Source organism: Dermacentor silvarum, chromosome 10, assembly GCF_013339745.2.
Source record: "Dermacentor silvarum isolate Dsil-2018 chromosome 10, BIME_Dsil_1.4, whole genome shotgun sequence".
Taxonomy (NCBI): domain Eukaryota; kingdom Metazoa; phylum Arthropoda; class Arachnida; order Ixodida; family Ixodidae; genus Dermacentor; species Dermacentor silvarum.
This window is the reverse complement of record NC_051163.1, coordinates 109,157,996-109,177,821: the sequence shown is the minus strand read 5'-3', so window position 1 is coordinate 109,177,821 and position 19,826 is coordinate 109,157,996. Positions and strand designations below refer to the sequence as shown.

General features: G+C 41.5%; 1 protein-coding gene across 1 annotated transcript; it reads right to left on the bottom strand.

Moving 5' to 3' along the window:
* Positions 1-1,268: 1,268 nt before the first annotated feature.
* LOC125940696 (uncharacterized) lies at positions 1,269-19,742 on the bottom strand. The gene is made up of 6 exons (XM_049657137.1): positions 19,543-19,742; positions 5,884-5,928; positions 5,552-5,730; positions 2,636-2,790; positions 2,413-2,551; positions 1,269-1,753 (listed from the first exon to the last, which is right to left on the bottom strand). Exons 2-6 carry the CDS (start codon positions 5,915-5,917, stop codon positions 1,601-1,603), a joined length of 660 nt encoding a protein of 219 aa, XP_049513094.1. The 5' UTR covers positions 5,918-5,928; positions 19,543-19,742; the 3' UTR covers positions 1,269-1,600.
* Between the last annotated feature and the right edge of the window lie 84 nt (positions 19,743-19,826).

The window sequence follows — 19,826 nt, the reverse complement described above, 5'->3', positions numbered from 1 at the left end:
TACAAATGAGCAGCATGCACTGGCTGCTCATATCACCCAAGCAACATAAAAAAACATTAAGAGAGCTTGTCTGAAGCAGTCAGCTAGCTACATATTCAGTTTGCAGCCTGGCTAGCCTTCTACCTTGTCTTTGTCAGGTAGCTTTTCAGCTGCTTCAACAAACCTTTCAGCTTTTGGGACATGAAGCACTCCTGAAATGTTTCACTCTTTAACAGTATGCTTTGTAGCAACCCTAAGGACTGTCCGAATGCATGTGGATAGGAGACATCTAGTACGAAATATATAGTCAAGCATAGGATTAATGCATGCTCAACGGAACATCCAGGCACAAGATGAACTGTCTGTTGCTTGCATAAGATTCTTTCGGCTCCCGGTTCCATGACAACACATGGCCCTGGAAGGAGCTTGCTGGCATCATGTGGGTCCTAAAGAAAAGTTTATTTAGTTCACCTCTATGTACATCATTATCATGCAAGTTTTTTAGCATTTTCACATTAATATAAACAAGCACAGTTTTGAGCCCTTTCTAAACGTTTACCCCTTTAAATAATAAAATATATTCGGTCATGCAAAAAAATGTGCGAAAAAAGTAGGACTAAGGAGGTTACTTGTTATGCATTCATTATTTAGGTCAAATTTACTGCATTTCTTGCAGGCTGCATATGCCATAACACTTAATGTACTGCAAAGGGCTGTTTACCTTAAGGTGTTTTAAAATATTTAAGCTAATATCAGTATGAAACTTATCGGTGTCAAAGTCCTTTTAATGTGTACTTTTAATGTGTCAAAGTCATTTTAATGTGTTTTAATGATTAGAAACTTTAATTACGGAAAGGATTAGGCACCTGAATGCAATGAATTAACATTGCTTATGTCTCCTCCTAGGTACTCACCACAGATATTAAAGCAAATTCTGCTTTTTTAGGACGCAGATAGCAGTCAATATCAACAAAGCTGTCCATGTTGAGTTTTTCCCGGATTTTATGAAGCTCACTTTCCATAGCGTGCAGTGATGCCCCAAACCTAACTTCAGCCTCCATGCCAAGCTAAAAAGACAGTATACGCAATCATTCAAATGCCACATTCGCTGAGCCCATAGCCTTTTTCTAAAAGTAGTCTAAACAAACACTCAGTACGTTTTTTGAATCACGTTGGTTTGTTTTGGGCACATTTGAACTTTTCAAAGTGCTTTTGTAATGATGAGGCTTTTATTCTTTGTAATGAAATGTCTCAGGCGCCCCTTTTTTTCCAACACAATCTATATTTTTACAAAAACATGTTCCTTTCAATTCATTTTCTTACTTTCTTGCTTACTGCAAAATAGTCTGAATCATTAGGATTTAGTCTGTTCTGGTGCTGTTTCCTTCCTTGTAGTTTTTATGCACTGTGCTTGCAAAAGTACTATGTACTAAGAATGTCTGCTCTCAAACCTGTCTGCAAATACTTGTCTGCATTGCAAACAAAATGCAGACAAGCGTGCGGCGTGCTGTTTTTGGAAAGCCTAATAAGAATTCAACGTAAAAATTTTCGTTCAATAGCCACTTCAACAGGCAAAACAGATTGAAAAAATGTGAAGGCATTCATGCAAAATGTTACTCGTTTATGTAAATACGCTTACCACAGCTGCATTCAAAAAGTATACAGGGAGTTCCTCGACTGGATTTTTCTTCCGTACTTCAATGGTTGCATGCAGCAACATGTTCATTCTGGAGAGATCAATTCTTTCTGGGTCTGTCACATTTTCTGAAATCGCCTGTGCACCAATAAGCCATATTAGATAAGGGCTATGTAACAACTGCCTGTTCATTAGGTCACATTATTTAATTAATGACATGCAAGACAAGCAAATATACGTGTGGAACAGTGACATATCTGCAGTGCTGAGTGTTAATATAAAATGGGAAGCCTTTTGTCGCATCAAATAAAAATGGCCTGCAAGGCTGACTAAAAACTGCGACCCTCACCTTCAACTCACGCTGTGCTTCATCGCACGAGATATCAATTGATTGTTCAGAAGTGTTTGAGGTCAGCGTCAAAAGGGATTTCATTCGCAATTTTCTTGTCTTTCTTGTGCTGCTGACTGAATGCATAAACTCCCTCTGCAAGTGGACAAGTAATAAATACGAACCTAAAAAAGCCACAAATCTGCCAGATTTCTACAAATACCACAAAACAAAGTATATTTCCTATGGTTACAAGCCGGAAATGGGGTTTTTAATATACTTGGTGCTCACTGTAGCAAAAGTAGCAAAACTATGGCCAACTTATGGTGAACGAGATACAGCCGCCGTAACATTAAATTGATCCTCTCCTATGCTTCATGCAAGCTTTTGTGATCAAGCAGATGTTTCAATCAATGGCCCACCAAAGCTTTTTCATTCCAACCATAAGGAATGATTTAACCAAGCTCACCCATCCAAGCTGCTGAACTGCTGCAGTTCCTTTTGTTTCCCATACCATTCGTGGATAGGCGTCACTTAGAGCTTCTGCAAAGGCACAGTAGTTCCACCTTCTGACAGCAGAGTTAGAACTTTTAATCAAGTTGTTCTTTCTGAAAGAGAATTTGCGTAATGCTCAGGGAGAGTCCTAATTATGAATATGCCTCACAGGATATGACCATGCAAATTTTACTCACTCAAGGAATTCAATGACCTCATCTCTTAGCTGTGCTGTCATGCGGCGGCGTGCCATAGTAAGCATTTCTTGGCCATGGAGCAGTGGATTTAAGTATGCAGAGAAAGAGGGAAGAAAGTTTTTATCCCACTTCCGACAAGTCTGCTTGGTGGCTTCCTATGGATGGAATAATGTACACAATGAATGACACCAAGTATTAAAAGAAATAAACGTTCACAGTAATAAATTTTATTTCATTTAGACAAAACACCTAAGAAAATGTTAAAAGGGACGTTTGACAACAGAAATACTTTCATGAGCAGTCATTCCTATATCCCTTATTAAATGAATGCTATAGAAAAAGCTTGCCACTGCTGAAATTTCAAATTTTATTTAGGCTAAAAATGTGTTACTTAAACTAAACGAGATAATCACAGCTAAAATGTGGTGCGACATTTTCTAGAATGATTAGAAACGTAAACACATTTTATGCTAGTAACTTATATGAATGCACTTAACAAAATCATGGGTACTTGCAAGCTACAGCAGGTGATGGAAGAGCCAAACGACAGCTAAGTACAAAGTGTTATCCTGGCTAAAAAATGGCAGGTCAACAGTTACGGCAAGGAAGAATAATACCGAGGCAAACAATAAAAAACACTGTCGTGCTTGTATACATAGAGAGGCCAAGACAGCAAGAATTTCTTTTTAGACACAACTAACTCATGGTTTGTCGCCCTCAAAACAAAACAGTTCAAATTTGTGTCAAAAGCTTCCATGACCATAACATGGCATACAAAAAATACCTGTTTCAAAAACTGGACAATAACAGTGATTTTCAAAAAGCCGGCATCACCAGATACAGTCTGAGTCATCATAATGTCATTCACCTTAATAACAACATTGTCACACATTACTGATTGCACTGATTGGCCAACAGAATCTAGTGAAGAAACTGGTAAGCCTGCTTGAACGAAGGCAGGCGACAAAGGGTAAGGTATGCCGCTTTGGTCTTCATTTGTGCCATCAAGAAAGCTAATTTTTGCTTCTCCGTTCCCATGCCACATTGAATGGGACAAATTAATCTGGAAAAATTCGCTTACTGAAAACGGAACATTTTTGAAATTGAAGAGCTTTTTGGACTTAGGCAGTGCATTTTTCCCCTCATATCTCATAGTCCAATGATGGTGGCCTGGTCCACACTCCTTGATCTGGTCCACCATGTGAATCAACATGTGTAGCTTTGGCGTGAAAGCTTGCTTCCCATAACAGCTGAGGAACAATTTTTGGTGGTTGATAATCAGCGACTCGAGCGTACCCAATGCATCAATGCTCAAAACTCGAGAAAGTATCAGCTGCATAATTTGACAAATAAGAATCAAGCATTCGTATGTCGGCCCCAAGACATTAACAGAAACAATGTTGTTCAAAATAAGCGGGAGGTGCACTACAAGAATGGCTGTTGCACTTGCTGATGACACAAGCTGTAATGACGCATCGAACATGCGTGGGTACTCACTGGTACTGATTGAATGGTGAAACTTGAATGCCTTTAAGGAATCATTTAGTTGTTTTCGACTAAATGAACGAAGGGTGTGTATTTGGTGACGCATAAACAAAGAAATTTCTTTGGGTATTATTCCTTCTAGAAGAATATGCATAGGGTCAAAGAGCACGTCTCGAGTTAAAGAGAACCCTGTAACTAGACCAAGCACAGATGGGCCTTTAATACCTGAAGAAGCTGACACCTCTTTCCGCTCAGCCTTGTTTTCTGTGCTGAGCAACTGCTGCACCTTGGCTTCAATTTCCCTGTCTGTCCTCAAAGGACAATCTGAGTGTAAAAATATATTCGGAAAATCACAAGTGCGTGCCTTACAGCGTCGGCATGCATACCGCACATTTGGTGAAAAAGATTCTTTAAAGCCGGCTATAGCACTGCTTGCGAGAGTGTCACCCAGAAATGCTACCAGGCCCCCTTTTGGCCGTATCTCTCCTTCCTTCACTTGGACCGAAATTCCTCTGCCTGCCAGCTCATGGCTTCGACAAAATCCTGAAGTAGTTCAGTTTTAGTGGCTGATGTCTTCAGGTCTCTTGAGTTTGCAACAGCAAGAAGGAAGATAGAATTCAGCTGCGACCTTTTGGAAACTGGAAAGTTTGCAAATGTAACATAAAACAGTGTAAGCTTTCCACATGTCCCCCTCTTCATTCCCAAAGGGTTAGCAATTTCTACGTCATCACAGTAAAGCATGACCCCTAAAGCATTCTCCTGCTTAAACTCAGCACGACTCTTAAACCTGACGCCATCACAAATATCTCTGAGAAAACCATCTTCAGAAAAGGAAAAGCGTCGCTGGAGGTAAGCTGCTCCTTCAGGATGTCGGAATAAATTTTGCAAGAGGGACTTCAATGGTACATAGTATGCCCGACTACCATTTGAAAGAACAATCTCATTGGGTATGACGTAGATGCAATTCGCTTCATACAAACGTTTTCGTGCTTTGTCACTGTTTAAATTAAAAACATCAAAGTGCAGGCCTTTCGCATAAAACAAATTTGATACACCTTTCACAACAGTATCCACGACTGTTTTTGAACATCTGTGTTTGCCCTCAAGCAGCCTGCACAAATCTGACATCCTGTCCTCATCACTAAGTGCGAGAACATCCGGTTCTAATGAAGTATCCATATTTAAGCTCTCTGCATAGCTTTCTCCAGATTCTAGGCCACTTAATTCAGTATAACCATGAATTTCCTCTGATATCTGTGCAGGTCCATGGCATTCATCATAGTGTGTCTTGTAGCGGCTAAGTGCAGCAAAAGTTACCTTACAAATGGCACAACTGTATTCCTTAATACCAGGATGATATTCTTTGGCATGCTTAGCAAAACGACTGAAGTAATATGACGAAAAGTCGCAGTGTTTACACAGGTAAGCTACCTGAGCTGTGGAGCTCATGGGAGTAGCAGCTGGTTCTGGTGCCAGAGCACTGCTCGTGTGCTGCGTTGTCATGCGGTTCACTTGGCCGTCTGCGGAGCCTTCACCACAGTCTGTTGAAGCCGGAAGGCTTGTTTGCATGGGCAACATATTAGCTTCCTCTTGAAACTGTAGCCAACAGTCTGCGCATTCAAGAAAATAGAAAGAAAGCATTTGATCAATTAGGTGTAAAATCACTAAGCCAAAAGTATGTTTACTTCCAGTAATGAAAATTTCTTTTTAAAGTGAGCTTATTGACAGAAGCTTTAAGGGAGTGTTAAAAAAAACTGGATTACCTTTGTTGTAGTTGTGCTGTCCTTCCAGCTCCATTCGGGTGGAATCTAATAAAAGATTTCATATATGTGTAGATACACATTTTCATTAAATCGCACATACAACTAATACAAGCTCAGCAATGCTTTACATGATGCTACATCAAATCATCCGAGGTGTCTCTTTGCGCTGTGCATACAAGTTGGAATTCTACTATGGTATTGATATTTATTGCTGGTGCATACTAAAATACATTCTGGATATTGCATAGCACATCCAGTTTGATCAGGTTAAAAGCAGTCAGCCTAATCTAATCTGCACCCTAAAGAGCACTTGCATAATATAGTTCTAAATGAGGTAGGCACCTTGGCTACCAGGAATAAAAAACAAGGCACACATGCAGAAATACAATGCACAAGGCATCGAACTGGGTAGAAATTAAATAAAAGCACATTAAACGGAATATTTAAAATTTATGCAAGTTGTTCATGCGGTTGAAGTTGAATGCAGTGTACAAGGCATGCAGAATTCACTTTTGATTTTTTTTTGCATTAGGTTCAGAATGCATATTCTTTTAATGCTTTTATTTAAATTATGGTGAAACCAGGCTACACTGCATAGTTTTACCACCAAGTGAGCCATAGGAAACGAAACGGCCAAATAAACTTGCTACTTTGCTAAATATGTGCAGACAAGTGACAGCCCAAGTAACACAGAACGTAGCGTAAACGTTGCCTGATTGTAACAAATGTCAGGCAACGTTAAACAGCCAACCTCAACGTTGAATGTACGTTGCCAGCTGTACGTTCAAGTGATGTCATAAATAAATGTCACAGCAACGTCCTGACACCCACGTTGTGTCAACGTTGCGTGTAAACATCAATTTAACGTGTAAATGGTATCAATGTAGCAACGTTACAAAACAGCACGTTCCCTGAACGTTGCCGGATGTCACCAATATTGACATTAATGTGATGCCAGGCTGCTGTAGCATTTCGCATGTATACGTTCATGCAACTGTAAGATATTGTAACTTTCAACTGAACATTCATCTTTATCATACAGTGAGGTATGGAGATGTATAGTGGTTATGCAGTAATTAATATCTTCTAAGGAACACCATGTTAAATTATGTTATTATGCTTCTCCACAAATAAGATCTGCTACAAATTATATCAAATGGCAGAAGCATTCACATGGAAAAAATGCTAATTGTTGCAACGGTTCACCTATAGTAGACAAAGTTACGCATAAAAGTATTCCCTTCTTCCACACCAAATGCACAAGACTTTGTGACTGCTTGCACGCCACATGCCCATAAAAGTGGAAACATTAAGCAAGGGCCATCATGAATAGGCACAAGCCCCATGATACGAGCTGCATAAAAATGACGAACACATGCACACTGCACAGTGGATACACACAGATCATATCTACTTGTCCATATAAAAAACAGTGCATTTTTTTCAGTTCAAGTATAGTTTACATCATAGAAACGGCACTAGAGCAAAGGACTATAAGCCACCAATAGGGCTGCAAACACACCGTACACCAGCGCACATTTGTTTCACACACCACACAGGACACGTGCACGCAGCAGACATGATTTTTTTAGGAGGAATCTTCGCGAGCCGCACGAAAAACACAGAAGGTACGGACGACAGGAGTAAAACCCGCGCACATTCAACACACCGACACGAAAGGAAATGCGGACGATACGGGTGTAACCTGCGCCACACGAGCTATCAACCCTCGTGGATTTGATCCTTTCCACCTGAAACAGTTACAACGCACACGAAAACATCGAACACTGCACATCTGTACCTCCGATATCGTGTCAACAATTCCTGAGGCAACAATTCATGTTCACGACATCAGAAAGTTATCTAAAACTAAGTGACGGCGTAGGAAAAGTAGGCAGCATCGCTAAACGTCATGGATTGGCTTCGAGACAGCTTCGAGACAGCTTCGAGACAGCCCAAACCGTTCAAATCAGGCCACAGCGACGGCTTGATAAGGATAACCGAAGCTAATCTCGAAGGCCATGCTTATGCTGGCTGCAGATGGCGGAAGCAATTCAAAGGTAAAATACGTTTTAGAATTTCTTTCTACGCCAAACTATAGTGTAAAATATAGATTGTTCTACAGTTATTTTGTCTCGCAACATCTATACGTAGTTGTGTGTAACCCGGCACAAAATTTTAGTATGCGAGTGTACTGGTTAATATTTTTGTCATCACAGAGGCCACAACATTCTCACAAGTATGCAGGCGGCGCTATTGTTTTTCCTCCGTGTTCTGTGATGGCGGTCGTATGTGCGGGGTGCGACGAGCGTCGCGTTTGCTTGATCGTGTGTTTTTGTGTTTGCTGTTATGAAGTAGGTCGCAGTTAGCGTGCACAGAAGTGCCTGAAGATACCTTGTGTCACGCTGCAAACTCGCCGTATGCGTGGCGCGCCAGGCAAATGTGGCCCAACGATTTTATGCCGTGGAGTGCGGTTTCTTTGTTCTCGTTCTGGAAAGTTGGGTGGACGTCGCAAAGAATGTGTGTTAGCGCGCCTCAGCTCGTCCACTACGCAGCGGCATGTATGCGGGGAGTAACATCGTCGACGCAGCACCGGCAACTTGGAGAGTGCTTCGCGACCGCGTCGTACCATTCAAAAGGTAAGTAATCGTGCTGGCTAACTACGCGCGTGTTGTGTGAGCTCGTGTGTGCATAGCGTGCGCGAGCGTATGAAATAGAAGTCCCGCGACAACAGTGATACCTGTGCTGATGCTTGCTGAACGCTGGTTGTCAGCGCTTAGTTACGCAAGTTTATTGCTTCGATGCGAAATTGAAAATCTTGATAAACGTTTTCTTCCGATGAGAAATATAACGTTCGAAAATAATCGTGTTCATCATGTGCGTGCGGCGCGTGAGCTCCCGCTTTTCTCCTGAAGTTGCATAATGACTCATTTGCCTCTTTACCGATTCTTATTGCAATGACGTTTCCTTGCTTACATGGCAAGGAAACTTGTTTCATATCTACTTGTCCAAGGAAACTTGTTTCCTTGCCATGTTTCCTTGCCTCAACGTTGTAAATAATATCTGCTTACGAAGTTTTCGGTTTACGGCAGCTTTAGAGAAAAAAAATTTAAGCAATCACAGCTTGCTACTAGTCCAACTTACTTTTTAAGACAAGATGTTTTGACATACCTTATACGTAACTAAACATGACAGGGGAAAGTTAAACTGAGTCATGAAAAAAAAATGAATTGTTTTGTAAACAAACATTTCTTTGCTATGTGCTGCTGCCTGTCAATAATTTTACTGTGATCAAAGGGTCCCCATTATCAAGACATTCATCAGTGACTTCTACTTTGTGCTCTGTTGCCACCCTGCAATAATGCAAACATTGTTTTTGTGACTATATTTAGATGCTCCATGCATGTCTAGACAATTTGACAGCTTTATAAAGCTGTGTGCCACTGCTATAAGTTAACACAGAACTTATTTTATAGTGGCGAGGCTGTGACCCATAACAGTGCCTAGATAACGGAGGAGCCACCAGACCTCTTGGCTATGCCTGCCGTAGTGCAACGTATAATCTGGATGGTCGGGTCAGGTATGTATGTAGTGTACGTGTTCCAGAAAGTAGCATTTTGGTATCATTTGTGGATAAGTTAATCGACATTAGTCAACACAGCTTACTAAATAGGCCAAATATTTATGCAACTTGCTGTTTATTTGTGTTCATAGCTGTTATGCACACCTTATTGTGTTCTATATAAAAGTAGACCTAACATGTCCTGATGTTAAGTATTTTTTCTTGCATCAATCGCTTGGCTGCAAGTTACATTTTAATTTTGCTTAGTACACACTATTTATTACTTTTCATTTTGGTTTTCTTGTTTTGAAACTGTTTCCTATGCTGTAGGATTTTATTTCCGAATTTTTAGTGTTTACACTACACCCTTGTGCAGCTTCTGCGCATATAAGAATTCAAAGTGTAATGGGCCAGATATGTCATAGGTGTAAGCACACAGTGTGCTTACCATTGTTTAACATTCATATTCACGATTATTTCTGTCTTGTTCCAAGAATAACTGCCACTGGAAAATACACCTTTTATGAGCTCAAACTTCTTGAAATGATACATTAAGGCCAGTATTCACTGTGCTGCAGTTACTACAGTTCTGAAGTGTTTTCTAGTAAGCCTGCTTTTTTCTCTCCCATTTTTTAATATTCTTGGCAAGCTATCCCCATTCATGCAAGTAGGCATTGTAGGAGTTGCGAGTCTATGTCCAGTTACATTATTTTTCTCTTTTTTTCAAGTCAATACAGCATAGAACACATAGCTAACTGGTAGGTAGTTCATTGTATTGATGCTCTATTATTAAAAAAGCACACTATTTCGCACATGTCTGCTTGCTCTTGCCATGTTTGCTGGTTATTGCAATGTTGCTCGTCAAATGAATTTGATTTCAACTACACCATACAGAACAGTCTTATTGGCTTTAGTGTAATTTTAATAGTGACAATCAACCAACAAGCCCTAATTCTACAGCTGTCAAGAAGTATTTCTAATACTTTGGGGTCCCTTTCCATATTTTCTGTTTCATCCTGTGTATTTGGTCAGCACAGTGGGCATTCGGTCTATTCATTCTGCTTGGCGCTGCTCAGGTCAGAATATGTTCAACCTGCAAGTCCAAATTATAATGATATGTGTACGACTTCATTTACTGGCTGGATGAATTGAAAAAGCATTATATCTGATTCTAAGAGTATTTTTGTCAAAAATACCAGTGTCTAGAATAAGCATCATATGCACTGCAACTCTTATAGTTTTAAGTTAGGTAGGCAAATATCTATAGGTATGTATACTTATGCATATACTTTCTACATATTGGCTAGTGTTTTAGCTACATGAAACGGCCTATGTTGTCACTACTCTCAAGTCAAATTTATGGTTGATGCGCCACTTGTTTTTGTTGTGCACTTACACTTCTGTGGTGTCATAAGCACTGTAGATGCCTGACAGCTGAAGTATTGCAGCAGTAGACAGTTTTAGTTTAGCGTACGCTATGTCATTGTGTACGATATAAAATAGTGGGTCATCACTGCGCATGTGCAGAACGCTATCCGACCTCTAGCGTATGCATGCTATTTCTCAGATTTAGCATTACCGTCTGTGCGTGGTTTGTGTAGTTTACGTTAAACATGGCGGTGGTCCCCGCTGCCCACTTCGAATTGAATTTGGCGTGGCTTTTGCAGAATTCGCTTCGTTCGTAGAAAATGACTGTGTAAGCAACTTTCGCTTACCGTCAGGCCGCTTTGACAACAGTGTAATATGGTTAACCTTGTGGAGTTTTCGAGATCGCTTCTCATTTCGAACGACACGAAGCCTAACGAGGGAAACCGACATATATCAGCGCCACCTGTCAGTGAAGTCGAGAGATAGGTGCGACGATGGCATATGGCCTCTGAGATCGGAAGATCTCGCAGGCCAACTAAAACTAATAAATGTGTGCTGTTTAGCGTACGCTGTACTATAGCGTATAGGCGTACGCTATTAGTTGCATATGCTATAAAACTGTCTAGTGTTGAAGCTAACTGGCACTTACTATTGCTACAGTATGCCAACAGATACCTATCACCGTGTTTGTGCATTTTCTAAGAACCAGCCGTGTTTGCTAGGTGAAATTTGTAGTGTACGTATGAGTTTGCCGGTCAGTTCATGTAACTTTTCAGGATAGAATTTACATGGGGAGGAAAAGGGTACCATACAACATGACTGCTGCTAACTGACCATTTATTTTGATGGAAGGATTAAAAATAGCAACACTAGATGTGTGCTTATGTTGTGCACAATTTCGTTCAGAGAGAAGGCGTAAGTTGTAATATAAAGGCATAAAATCACAATAAATGATATTTGTGTAAAAAGGAAAGTAAATATGGGCGCAGACTAACTTCAATCACTTGTCATCTAGAAAGGACGCCTTTTATTTCATGAATTGATCATGGGGTCTGGCTCGCATGTCTTGTTTATGTGGCATGCCTCACTGATCTCTCGTGTCAATTTTTCACCGTAGGTGAAAACAGATGATCTTAATTCAGCCTGAAGTCCTATCGCGGCAATGCACGGCCAAACGGAAGCTACCGTTTAGTTACCGGCCAGTCTGCTCTGTGTACATTTGACCAGTTGTGAAAAAAATACAGTGAGCTGCCTCTCATACACACTAGACAAATTTGGTGGTATCTTTAACCAAGCAAACCTCCCTTGCCTGCTCGCCTTTCTGAATTCAGTTGTGAACTGTCGTGCATAGCAGTCCACATGAGAATTGAGGCTTGCTGAGGTAAAGATGCAACCCAATTTGTCTTGTGTTCGTCAGGGGTAGCATAGTCTGTTCCTTTGATCATGTATATATTCAGTCAAATGTACATGGGGCAGACTGGCTGGTGCCTCAACATGTGCCCAGGAGAGCACCATAATTCACTCAAGGGAGAAATATGTTCGTGCCACTTGACAATGCACTGACACGACTGGTGCTGCGCGCCAAATTTCGATTGTTCCTCTATGGCAACCAATTGACCATAAAAATCAGTGACGAATACCACATTAAGGAAATGGGACATGTGTCAGTTGTAGAGATACAAGCTATACTTTGGCTACCACTAATTGCTGAGAGGGTGATTAGAGACAGTTACTAGGAGAGCTCTTCATCTGGTTGGCTGGCACAAACTGTACCTGTTTCTGCACTGCAAAAAGCTGAAAGACTCTACTTGGGCTCACTGAAACTGCTCTTTAAAATAAATTTGAAACAGGGTAAGCTATATAACTTTGTGTGCAGCCCCCACACTAATGCCACTGGACGTACCTGCCATTTCCGGTTACATTATCGCACGGTTAGACATATTTCTTTTTGCTACCAGCACTTATTGACATAAAACCGATGGCCTATTGCACAAGCAATAAAAGCACATCAAAACGCTTGGAGTAATGTGAAATTTAGGTAGGTTCATGTAAACAAAGCAAATTAATTGCTTTAATAAGAAAGGTGTGCAGACTGAGTAGGAATAGAACCTGGAGTGTGAAAGGAGCACGCTTCCCTTACGCCACGGCAGCTTTTTGGTTCTGGCTGACTTAAGGTGTGCCTAGTGCGTGTCACACTGTGCACATCACATTGCAGCCATTTGGTTGACTAAAGGTGCTTTCACGTTCCCACACGCAAGCTGTCTTAATGTGTCTCTGCCATCTTTTATTGCAGGTACACCTAGGAAATGTTGTATACATTGGCAACGATAACTGGGGCCTGCTCCAGTGCCATCGCCGGGATTCCCTGTTCTGCAAAGAACTGACATAACTGATGTGGGGAGCCCTGGCGCTCGGTGTAGGAGTATCACAGGGGCTCCTTGTCGGTGCTTGAAGGACGGCAATGCTGTTGAGAAGCCGACATTTTGAGCCCCGATAAATTGGAAGCTGTGGGTAGTAAGTATCATTCACATTTTTTCAAGTTTTTGTAATGTTTGTAACAATGCATGTATTGCACCGAAATGATTAACTTTTCAGATTCATTTGATGCATATCTTTCGAAATGTGGTACCCCTGAGGAGAAAAAAATCATCTTCTCATGCTTGGTTTTGGCCGAGCGGTTGAATCGAGTGACAAAGTTTTTCGCGTTTAGGTAGCCTAAGAAGAAACAAAAGCAGAATTAACAAACCAGCTTATTTGTGGCTACTCATGAGTTGCATTTCTTTGTTTAAAAGTGCCTGTGAAGTGGCGCTAACCTACTTATCAGGTCCAGAATTTTCGATTAACACCGCTTCCAAAAGCTCGCGTTCTAATTTGGTTTTTTCAAGGCCAGAACTTCCGTATTCGTCATCCGCGGATAGCAACGGCAACTTTTGCCGTGTAGAGCAATATTCAACCCTTCTCCCGATATGCAACACCTGTAGCGTAGTTGTAGCTGGTCGTTCAGGCACTGAATTGCTGTGCAGATGTAGGCAACAACACAAGAGTTAAGACGAGAGACATGCGGCAACTCTTTAACAAAAAGCTTTATTTTTGCTAGCCCATGTTTATAGCTGTCAGTCACTGCATTGCACATGCGCAATTCGCACCCTTAGGAAGAAAGTAAACTGTCTGACAAGTGTACAGAAGGTGTGCTGATACACACAGAGCCAAGTCGCGAAATCTTTTCAGCCTCAATTATTTTACGTGTTAGTTGATCACCGCTTCTGCTGGAAACGGTACACTGAGCAAACGACGGTTCACAGTCACGCGAACTGCAATGACATTCAAGCCTACTGTCACGCACATTTTTCTTGACATTGTATGAGTGTTCTCTCAGCCGGTGATTGATGCAGTGTCCCATTTGACCTATATACTGTTTACCACAAGGGGGATACAATAAACCACATTGCTAACACAGGTGACAAACGGAATTTGGTGTTTTGTTGCATATGTGTGGCATGCTGTGACATTGCCTTTGATTACACAACTTTAGAATGATATGCAATTTTCTTGATATTGTGAGAGCTTATGAATGTAGGGTATGACGGCCAGTTTTATGTCTGTCAGATGCAGTGACCACATGACCTCTACTCTGAAAAGCACATGCACCGAGTGGTTGCCATGTGATCACTCCAGTATCTGACCGACTTAAAGTGGCTGTCATACCATACATTCATAAGCTGTCTCACAATATCGTGAAAACTGCAGATCGTTCCAAAGTTAAAGTTGTCTTCTTTGCACCTCAGAAGCTCATAAAGTTGTGTAATCAAAGGAAATGTTTCAGGGCAGCACACAAGTGTAACAAAAAGCACAAAAATCCGTTCGTCACCTATGTTAGCCACATGAATTACTGTACCCCTCTTTCTTGTGGTAAACAGTACATAGGCCAAACAGGACGCTGTATCAATGACCAGCTGAGAGAACACTCTATAATGTCAAGAAAAACGTGCATGACAGTTGGCTTGCATGTTGTTGCAGTTCATGTGCCAGTGAACCATTGTTTGCTCGGTGTACTGTTGTCAGCAGTAGCGGTGATCAACTAACACGTGAAATTATTGAAGCTGAAAAGATTGCGCGACTTGGCTCTGTGTGTCAGCATCTGTACACTTATCAGACAGAGTTGACCTACCTAAGGGTGTGAATTGCGCGTGTGCAATGTGATGAGTGACGGCTATAAACATGGCTATTTTTTGTGCCCCTCGTTCCATAAAAACAACCTGGCTATAAACATGGGTCGCTGAAAATAAAGCTTTTTGTTGGAAGTCAGCACACGTCTATTGTCTCGTCTTTTCTGTCGTCAATATCTGTGCTGCAATTCACCAATATGTTGTACCAACAAGTCAAATTTATCACTCACTCATTGGAACTTTATTTCATCACGAATGAAATGTGGTTTTGGTACCGTGGTAGAGCATTCACATCATTTGTTAATTTTTGTTTTCTTCAAAGACTGAACTGGATGTAACAAGCAGCCGTGGCATTGCAAGGAAGCTTTATGTTAAAGGAATATATTGATACTAACGTCTTAACTGCTTAGCGCAATAAAGGAAGTTGTGGGTATTGTTTATTGTGCTTTCCTTGCCCTTGTGTCCAAACTTACAGCTATAATGGTTAGGTTTTACTGAAATTTTGCTTTTTGATGTTTTGCATTATTCTCCTGTGTAAAGTCACTATTGTTTGTTTCACAGTTATGCGAAGCTTAAGTTGTTTGTAAGCATTTTTATAGCCTGTTTTCACAGTAAACATGGCTTACTTCAGTGTTTCAGATGGCACTTTATAGTTTGATGTAATTGGTGTCTCTGCAGGTTACCGCATTATTGACTTGGAAACCAGTGAGGTCTGGATGCAAGTGAAGCTACCGAGGGAGGCATGTGTGCATCACTTGTGCTGCTGTCCATCCTCTGCAAAAGTGATGGCTGGCTGTCAGTGCTTGGATGACTTTCTGTTACTCTACGCCTTGGGCTGTGTTGACTACTTCACTTGCTGCCATGTCTGCAAGCTTAGGCAAAAAGACTGGCTGGATGCTTGGCAGGAGATAGTATCCAACCGCAGTGTTACTGTGTTGTGTTGTACATTACAAAGTGAAGGAGGACAGTATTTGTGCTGTTATTAAGAAGTATAAATTGTGTTCAGCTATTGAAATAAGGGAACTCGACACAAAGCAAAGGATTTCGAAGTCTGACCTACATGGGAAAGCAAAATATATTGTGTTGTAGTTGTAGCTGTTAGTAGAGTCTTAATATGCGATAGAAGACCTTGATGTTTAATAGAAAATATATTTAAGTGTGTTATCAGTGTTTAAGTTACTGTTATGTGTCATTTGTTTGCCAGGATGATGTAAGCAGACAGTAAATAAATGCATGGTTTGAGATTATAACCAGGTTTGTCTATGGCATTCACTATTATTTAAGGTGGACCAATGCATATTCATGGGTGCATATTCAACCACCACATTCCTCCTGCACAAACAATTCCTACATACTAGCGTTTGGTCTTAGCAGCTGATGTTGGCTATTATACAATTTCTTGAAAGCACATGCAGCTACCGACACATGATTTTTAGAGCAGTAAGTCGGAAGCAAAGACTGATTTTTTTCTGTGGTCTAAGCTTAAATGATATGTTTAAGGAAATGAACATTTGTGGAATAAATATATTTACTTTCCTGGTGCGAGAACCTTTATACGAGAACCTCTGCACATTGGACGTGCATGCTGCTTCTCTTGCTGTTATAGCCAAAATGAAAAATTGTTCTTATGAACCACTTCGCAGCTTTGCATTGTGCACTTTTACTTGCAGTTAGCATTTATATGCTGTGCTATGGACAACAGCAAGACAAGTCAGGCAAACCACCATGTGAAACACTTTAAAGATTCTGGCTTAGGGCGCATTGGTACTATATATAGTGCAAGACAGATGAGCTGCCCGTACAGCAGCGCTGTCAGCATTACACGGCTGACAGCACCGCAAACCCTTAAATTTATATTTGTTTGACAGATAATGCATTCTAGTAGTTTTCATGTCGTATATGCATGAAAATGTAAACAAGAACTGGTGAAAACAGCATTATTTTACTTGTATAGTGTACCTTACCACAAGGTAAGGTACACAGATATCTTGGTAAGCTACACAAGATATATACGTAATAAACGCTGTTTTTCACTAATTCTTGTTTCACATTTTCATGCATATGCAACATGAAAACTACTAGAGTAAATTATCTGTCAAGCAAATATAAATTTAAGGGTTTGTGGTGCTGTCAGCCGTGTCATGCTGACAGCACTGCTGTTATGCATGTCTACAAATATTCTGCAATGTCAGTTGAGTGTTGCTTGAACGTCACATACGTACGTTGCCTGAAAGCTCAAGTGACAAAGGCAACATCCACATTACGTTGCCAGGAAGTTCTGTTAACGTTATTTTAACGTCGTGAATGTGCTGCTCAACGCTGCCACAACGTTACGACCCAACGTTGTGTGGCGATCAAAAAAGAGGACATTAGCAGCATGTAGGCAACGTTATATGCCGACATTTGTGCACATTCAGAGAACGTTATGGCAACATTTTGCGTTACTTGGGAGCCATCCTTACTCTCATTAGCTCTCTGACTGAAGGGGGTTAAGGCTCCATGCGCAGCTGGAGAGTGGCCGCAGAGGATGCACCACCCAGGTGGTAGTTTATCATAGCTGATTATTTGAGCTGTTCGCCGAAATCCTCCGCATTCACAATCTGTGCAGCGTCCTCTTAGGACACCTGTTATGTCTTCTGACAATGTCGAGCAGGCCATGGCGTGCAAACACGCGGGGAACCTGCACTGCAAATCAGCTTGCATTAGTTCTATAAAAACAAAAAAAAAAAACAAAAAACTGATAAATTTATGTAAATAAGGTTGATTCGTTATAAAACCCTTGGCAACAAACTTAATCTTATTTTCATGCATAAAATCATTTAATTTGTGGAAATAGACTACAATCCTGAGCGTTTCACTAAGCCTTTTCTTTTTCGCAGCCATTCAAGAATGGCTTGGAGTAAGACGAGATTAGCAAACCAAAAATGCAGAAGTATTTCTCAAATTGCCTGTAAGCAATTATACGGAGCAGAATTATTGGAAATTTACTTGCATGCTATCTGTATACAACCAGGCTTACTTTCTTAATGTTTCAGGTGAAAAAAAAATGCTGCAAGTGCTCATAAAGAACTTTTTATAACTACTTTCACCGCCGATTCTATACTACATAGAGCACAGCGTGAATGAGACGAAAGCACGAAATATATGAAAAACTTCGAAATTTAATTTGAAATGTGGACGAAGTACCCCATATTTTAATGTAAATTTCTTGATGTGATGCTACCGCTAACTTCAGAAGCAGAACATGTGATCTGAGCCACCCCATTTCTCCGACCCATAAATAGTGTGTGTGGATAGCTCGACATGTGGGTAGACGCACTTGGAGGCATCTATTCTCCCTAATGCGAGATCGCATGCTGTGCCACTGGACCTCTTCGATTATCCGTCCCCGACAGCCACGGACTGCCCGAAGCAGTGCTTTCAACCAATGAGTGTTGCGTGTGCAGCTTCTCGGACGGTCCGGGACTGTCAGAGACGGATAATCGAAGAGGCCCACTATCGTGGCGTCCGATAACGATCGCGTTGTCCATCTCGGAGTCCATGGCGGGAAAAATTGAAATGTCTTGTCGGTACCATCGCAGTAAGTTTGTTATTACGTTAACAGTACTGGACCATAACATGTTTACATAAGAACACTCAATATAACCTGAACGTTTCGGGAATGGCGCGCTAAGATCATTAACTTTCGATTATTTTTCTCAGATAAATTAGTGCGAGGGCACTTTTGATGAGATTGCACCAGCAGTTATACCAAACGTCACCGCACAAACAAAGACGCCAAACAACGCATCAAACCACCACACCGACAACTAGCTTGTCACAGATACTACAAACTAGAAAGCCGTAGGGTGGCTGTGCGCGCTCCGTACTCGTCCGCTGTACACTAGAAAGGTTCCCGAGGTCAGCAAGGAATGCAAAAAAAAAAAGGCATTTGAAAGGTCATCGTGAATTGTACTGGCTCGCTTACGCAGGCCATCCATGAAAGCGAACGATGTCATTCATTAAAGCTTGCGTAGAAGGCAGTGTTTTACAAAGACCTCTCAGTGAACCGGGCTTAGAGCTACGCACTACTAGCTGATTTCGAAGTTAGAGTGCCGTAAGGCGCGAGAAAGGTATAATCCGGCGTGACTGAATCCGCACGAGCACCGCAGGCGCGAGAAAGTCTATGCGACGTACACACAACAACGAAAAAAGCGCACCGCGACTTTTACAACAACTTTTACAACACCAGTCAGAACCTTGCCCCACGGTGTCCCCCCCCCCCCCCCCGCCCCCCGTCACGAGCGTCAGATCAACTTCCGAGATTTCTCGACAGAATCTGCCAAATAAAAGAGCTAAATGACACAGAAATTATGCTCATGACAGATGCTGCGTGTATTCATGCGGCCCGCTGCTGCGCGCCGAAACTCTCTTTATCCCGCGGCGGTCGCAGAAAATTTCAAGCCACACAACAAAGACCGAGCACAAAGCTAGCGAGGAGAACGGCGGAAAGCATGCAAGAGATCCCAATTTGTTCTCGGCCTTGTCGCTAGTTAAGAAATAGTACAAACATTCACCACTCACCTCTGAGAAGTGACCGCAGGATGAAACGTCCTAAGCGTCGAAGCCAAACTTGTTAGCGATGGCCCCAGAACATCCGGAACAATCTACAAGCGCGAGCAAAGTTTCCAAACCCACTACCGGCATAGAAAATGGCTGGCTCCTGTAGCGTTCTGTGTGACAGTCTGTGCGGAACTAGTGAAGCACTTGTCGCCGTAACTCCGTAACCACTACAAGGCTCCGCCAGAGAAACTCGGTCGGTTAGAGCGCATGGATATGCTCTTTTTTTCTGAGGAAATCCGCCGGAG

Bases quoted from the DNA above. Each gene is read 5' to 3' on its own strand.
- LOC125940696 (XM_049657137.1), bottom strand. From the start codon at position 5,917: ATGGAGCTGGAAGGACAGCACAACTACAACAAAG. The intron at 5,731-5,883 runs GTAATCCAGTTT...TTGAATGCGCAG, and splicing joins ACAGCACAACTACAACAAAG to ACTGTTGGCTACAGTTTCAA. The intron at 1,754-2,412 runs GTGAGCTTGGTT...ATTGGTGCACAG, and splicing joins CAGTTCAGCAGCTTGGATGG to GCGATTTCAGAAAATGTGAC.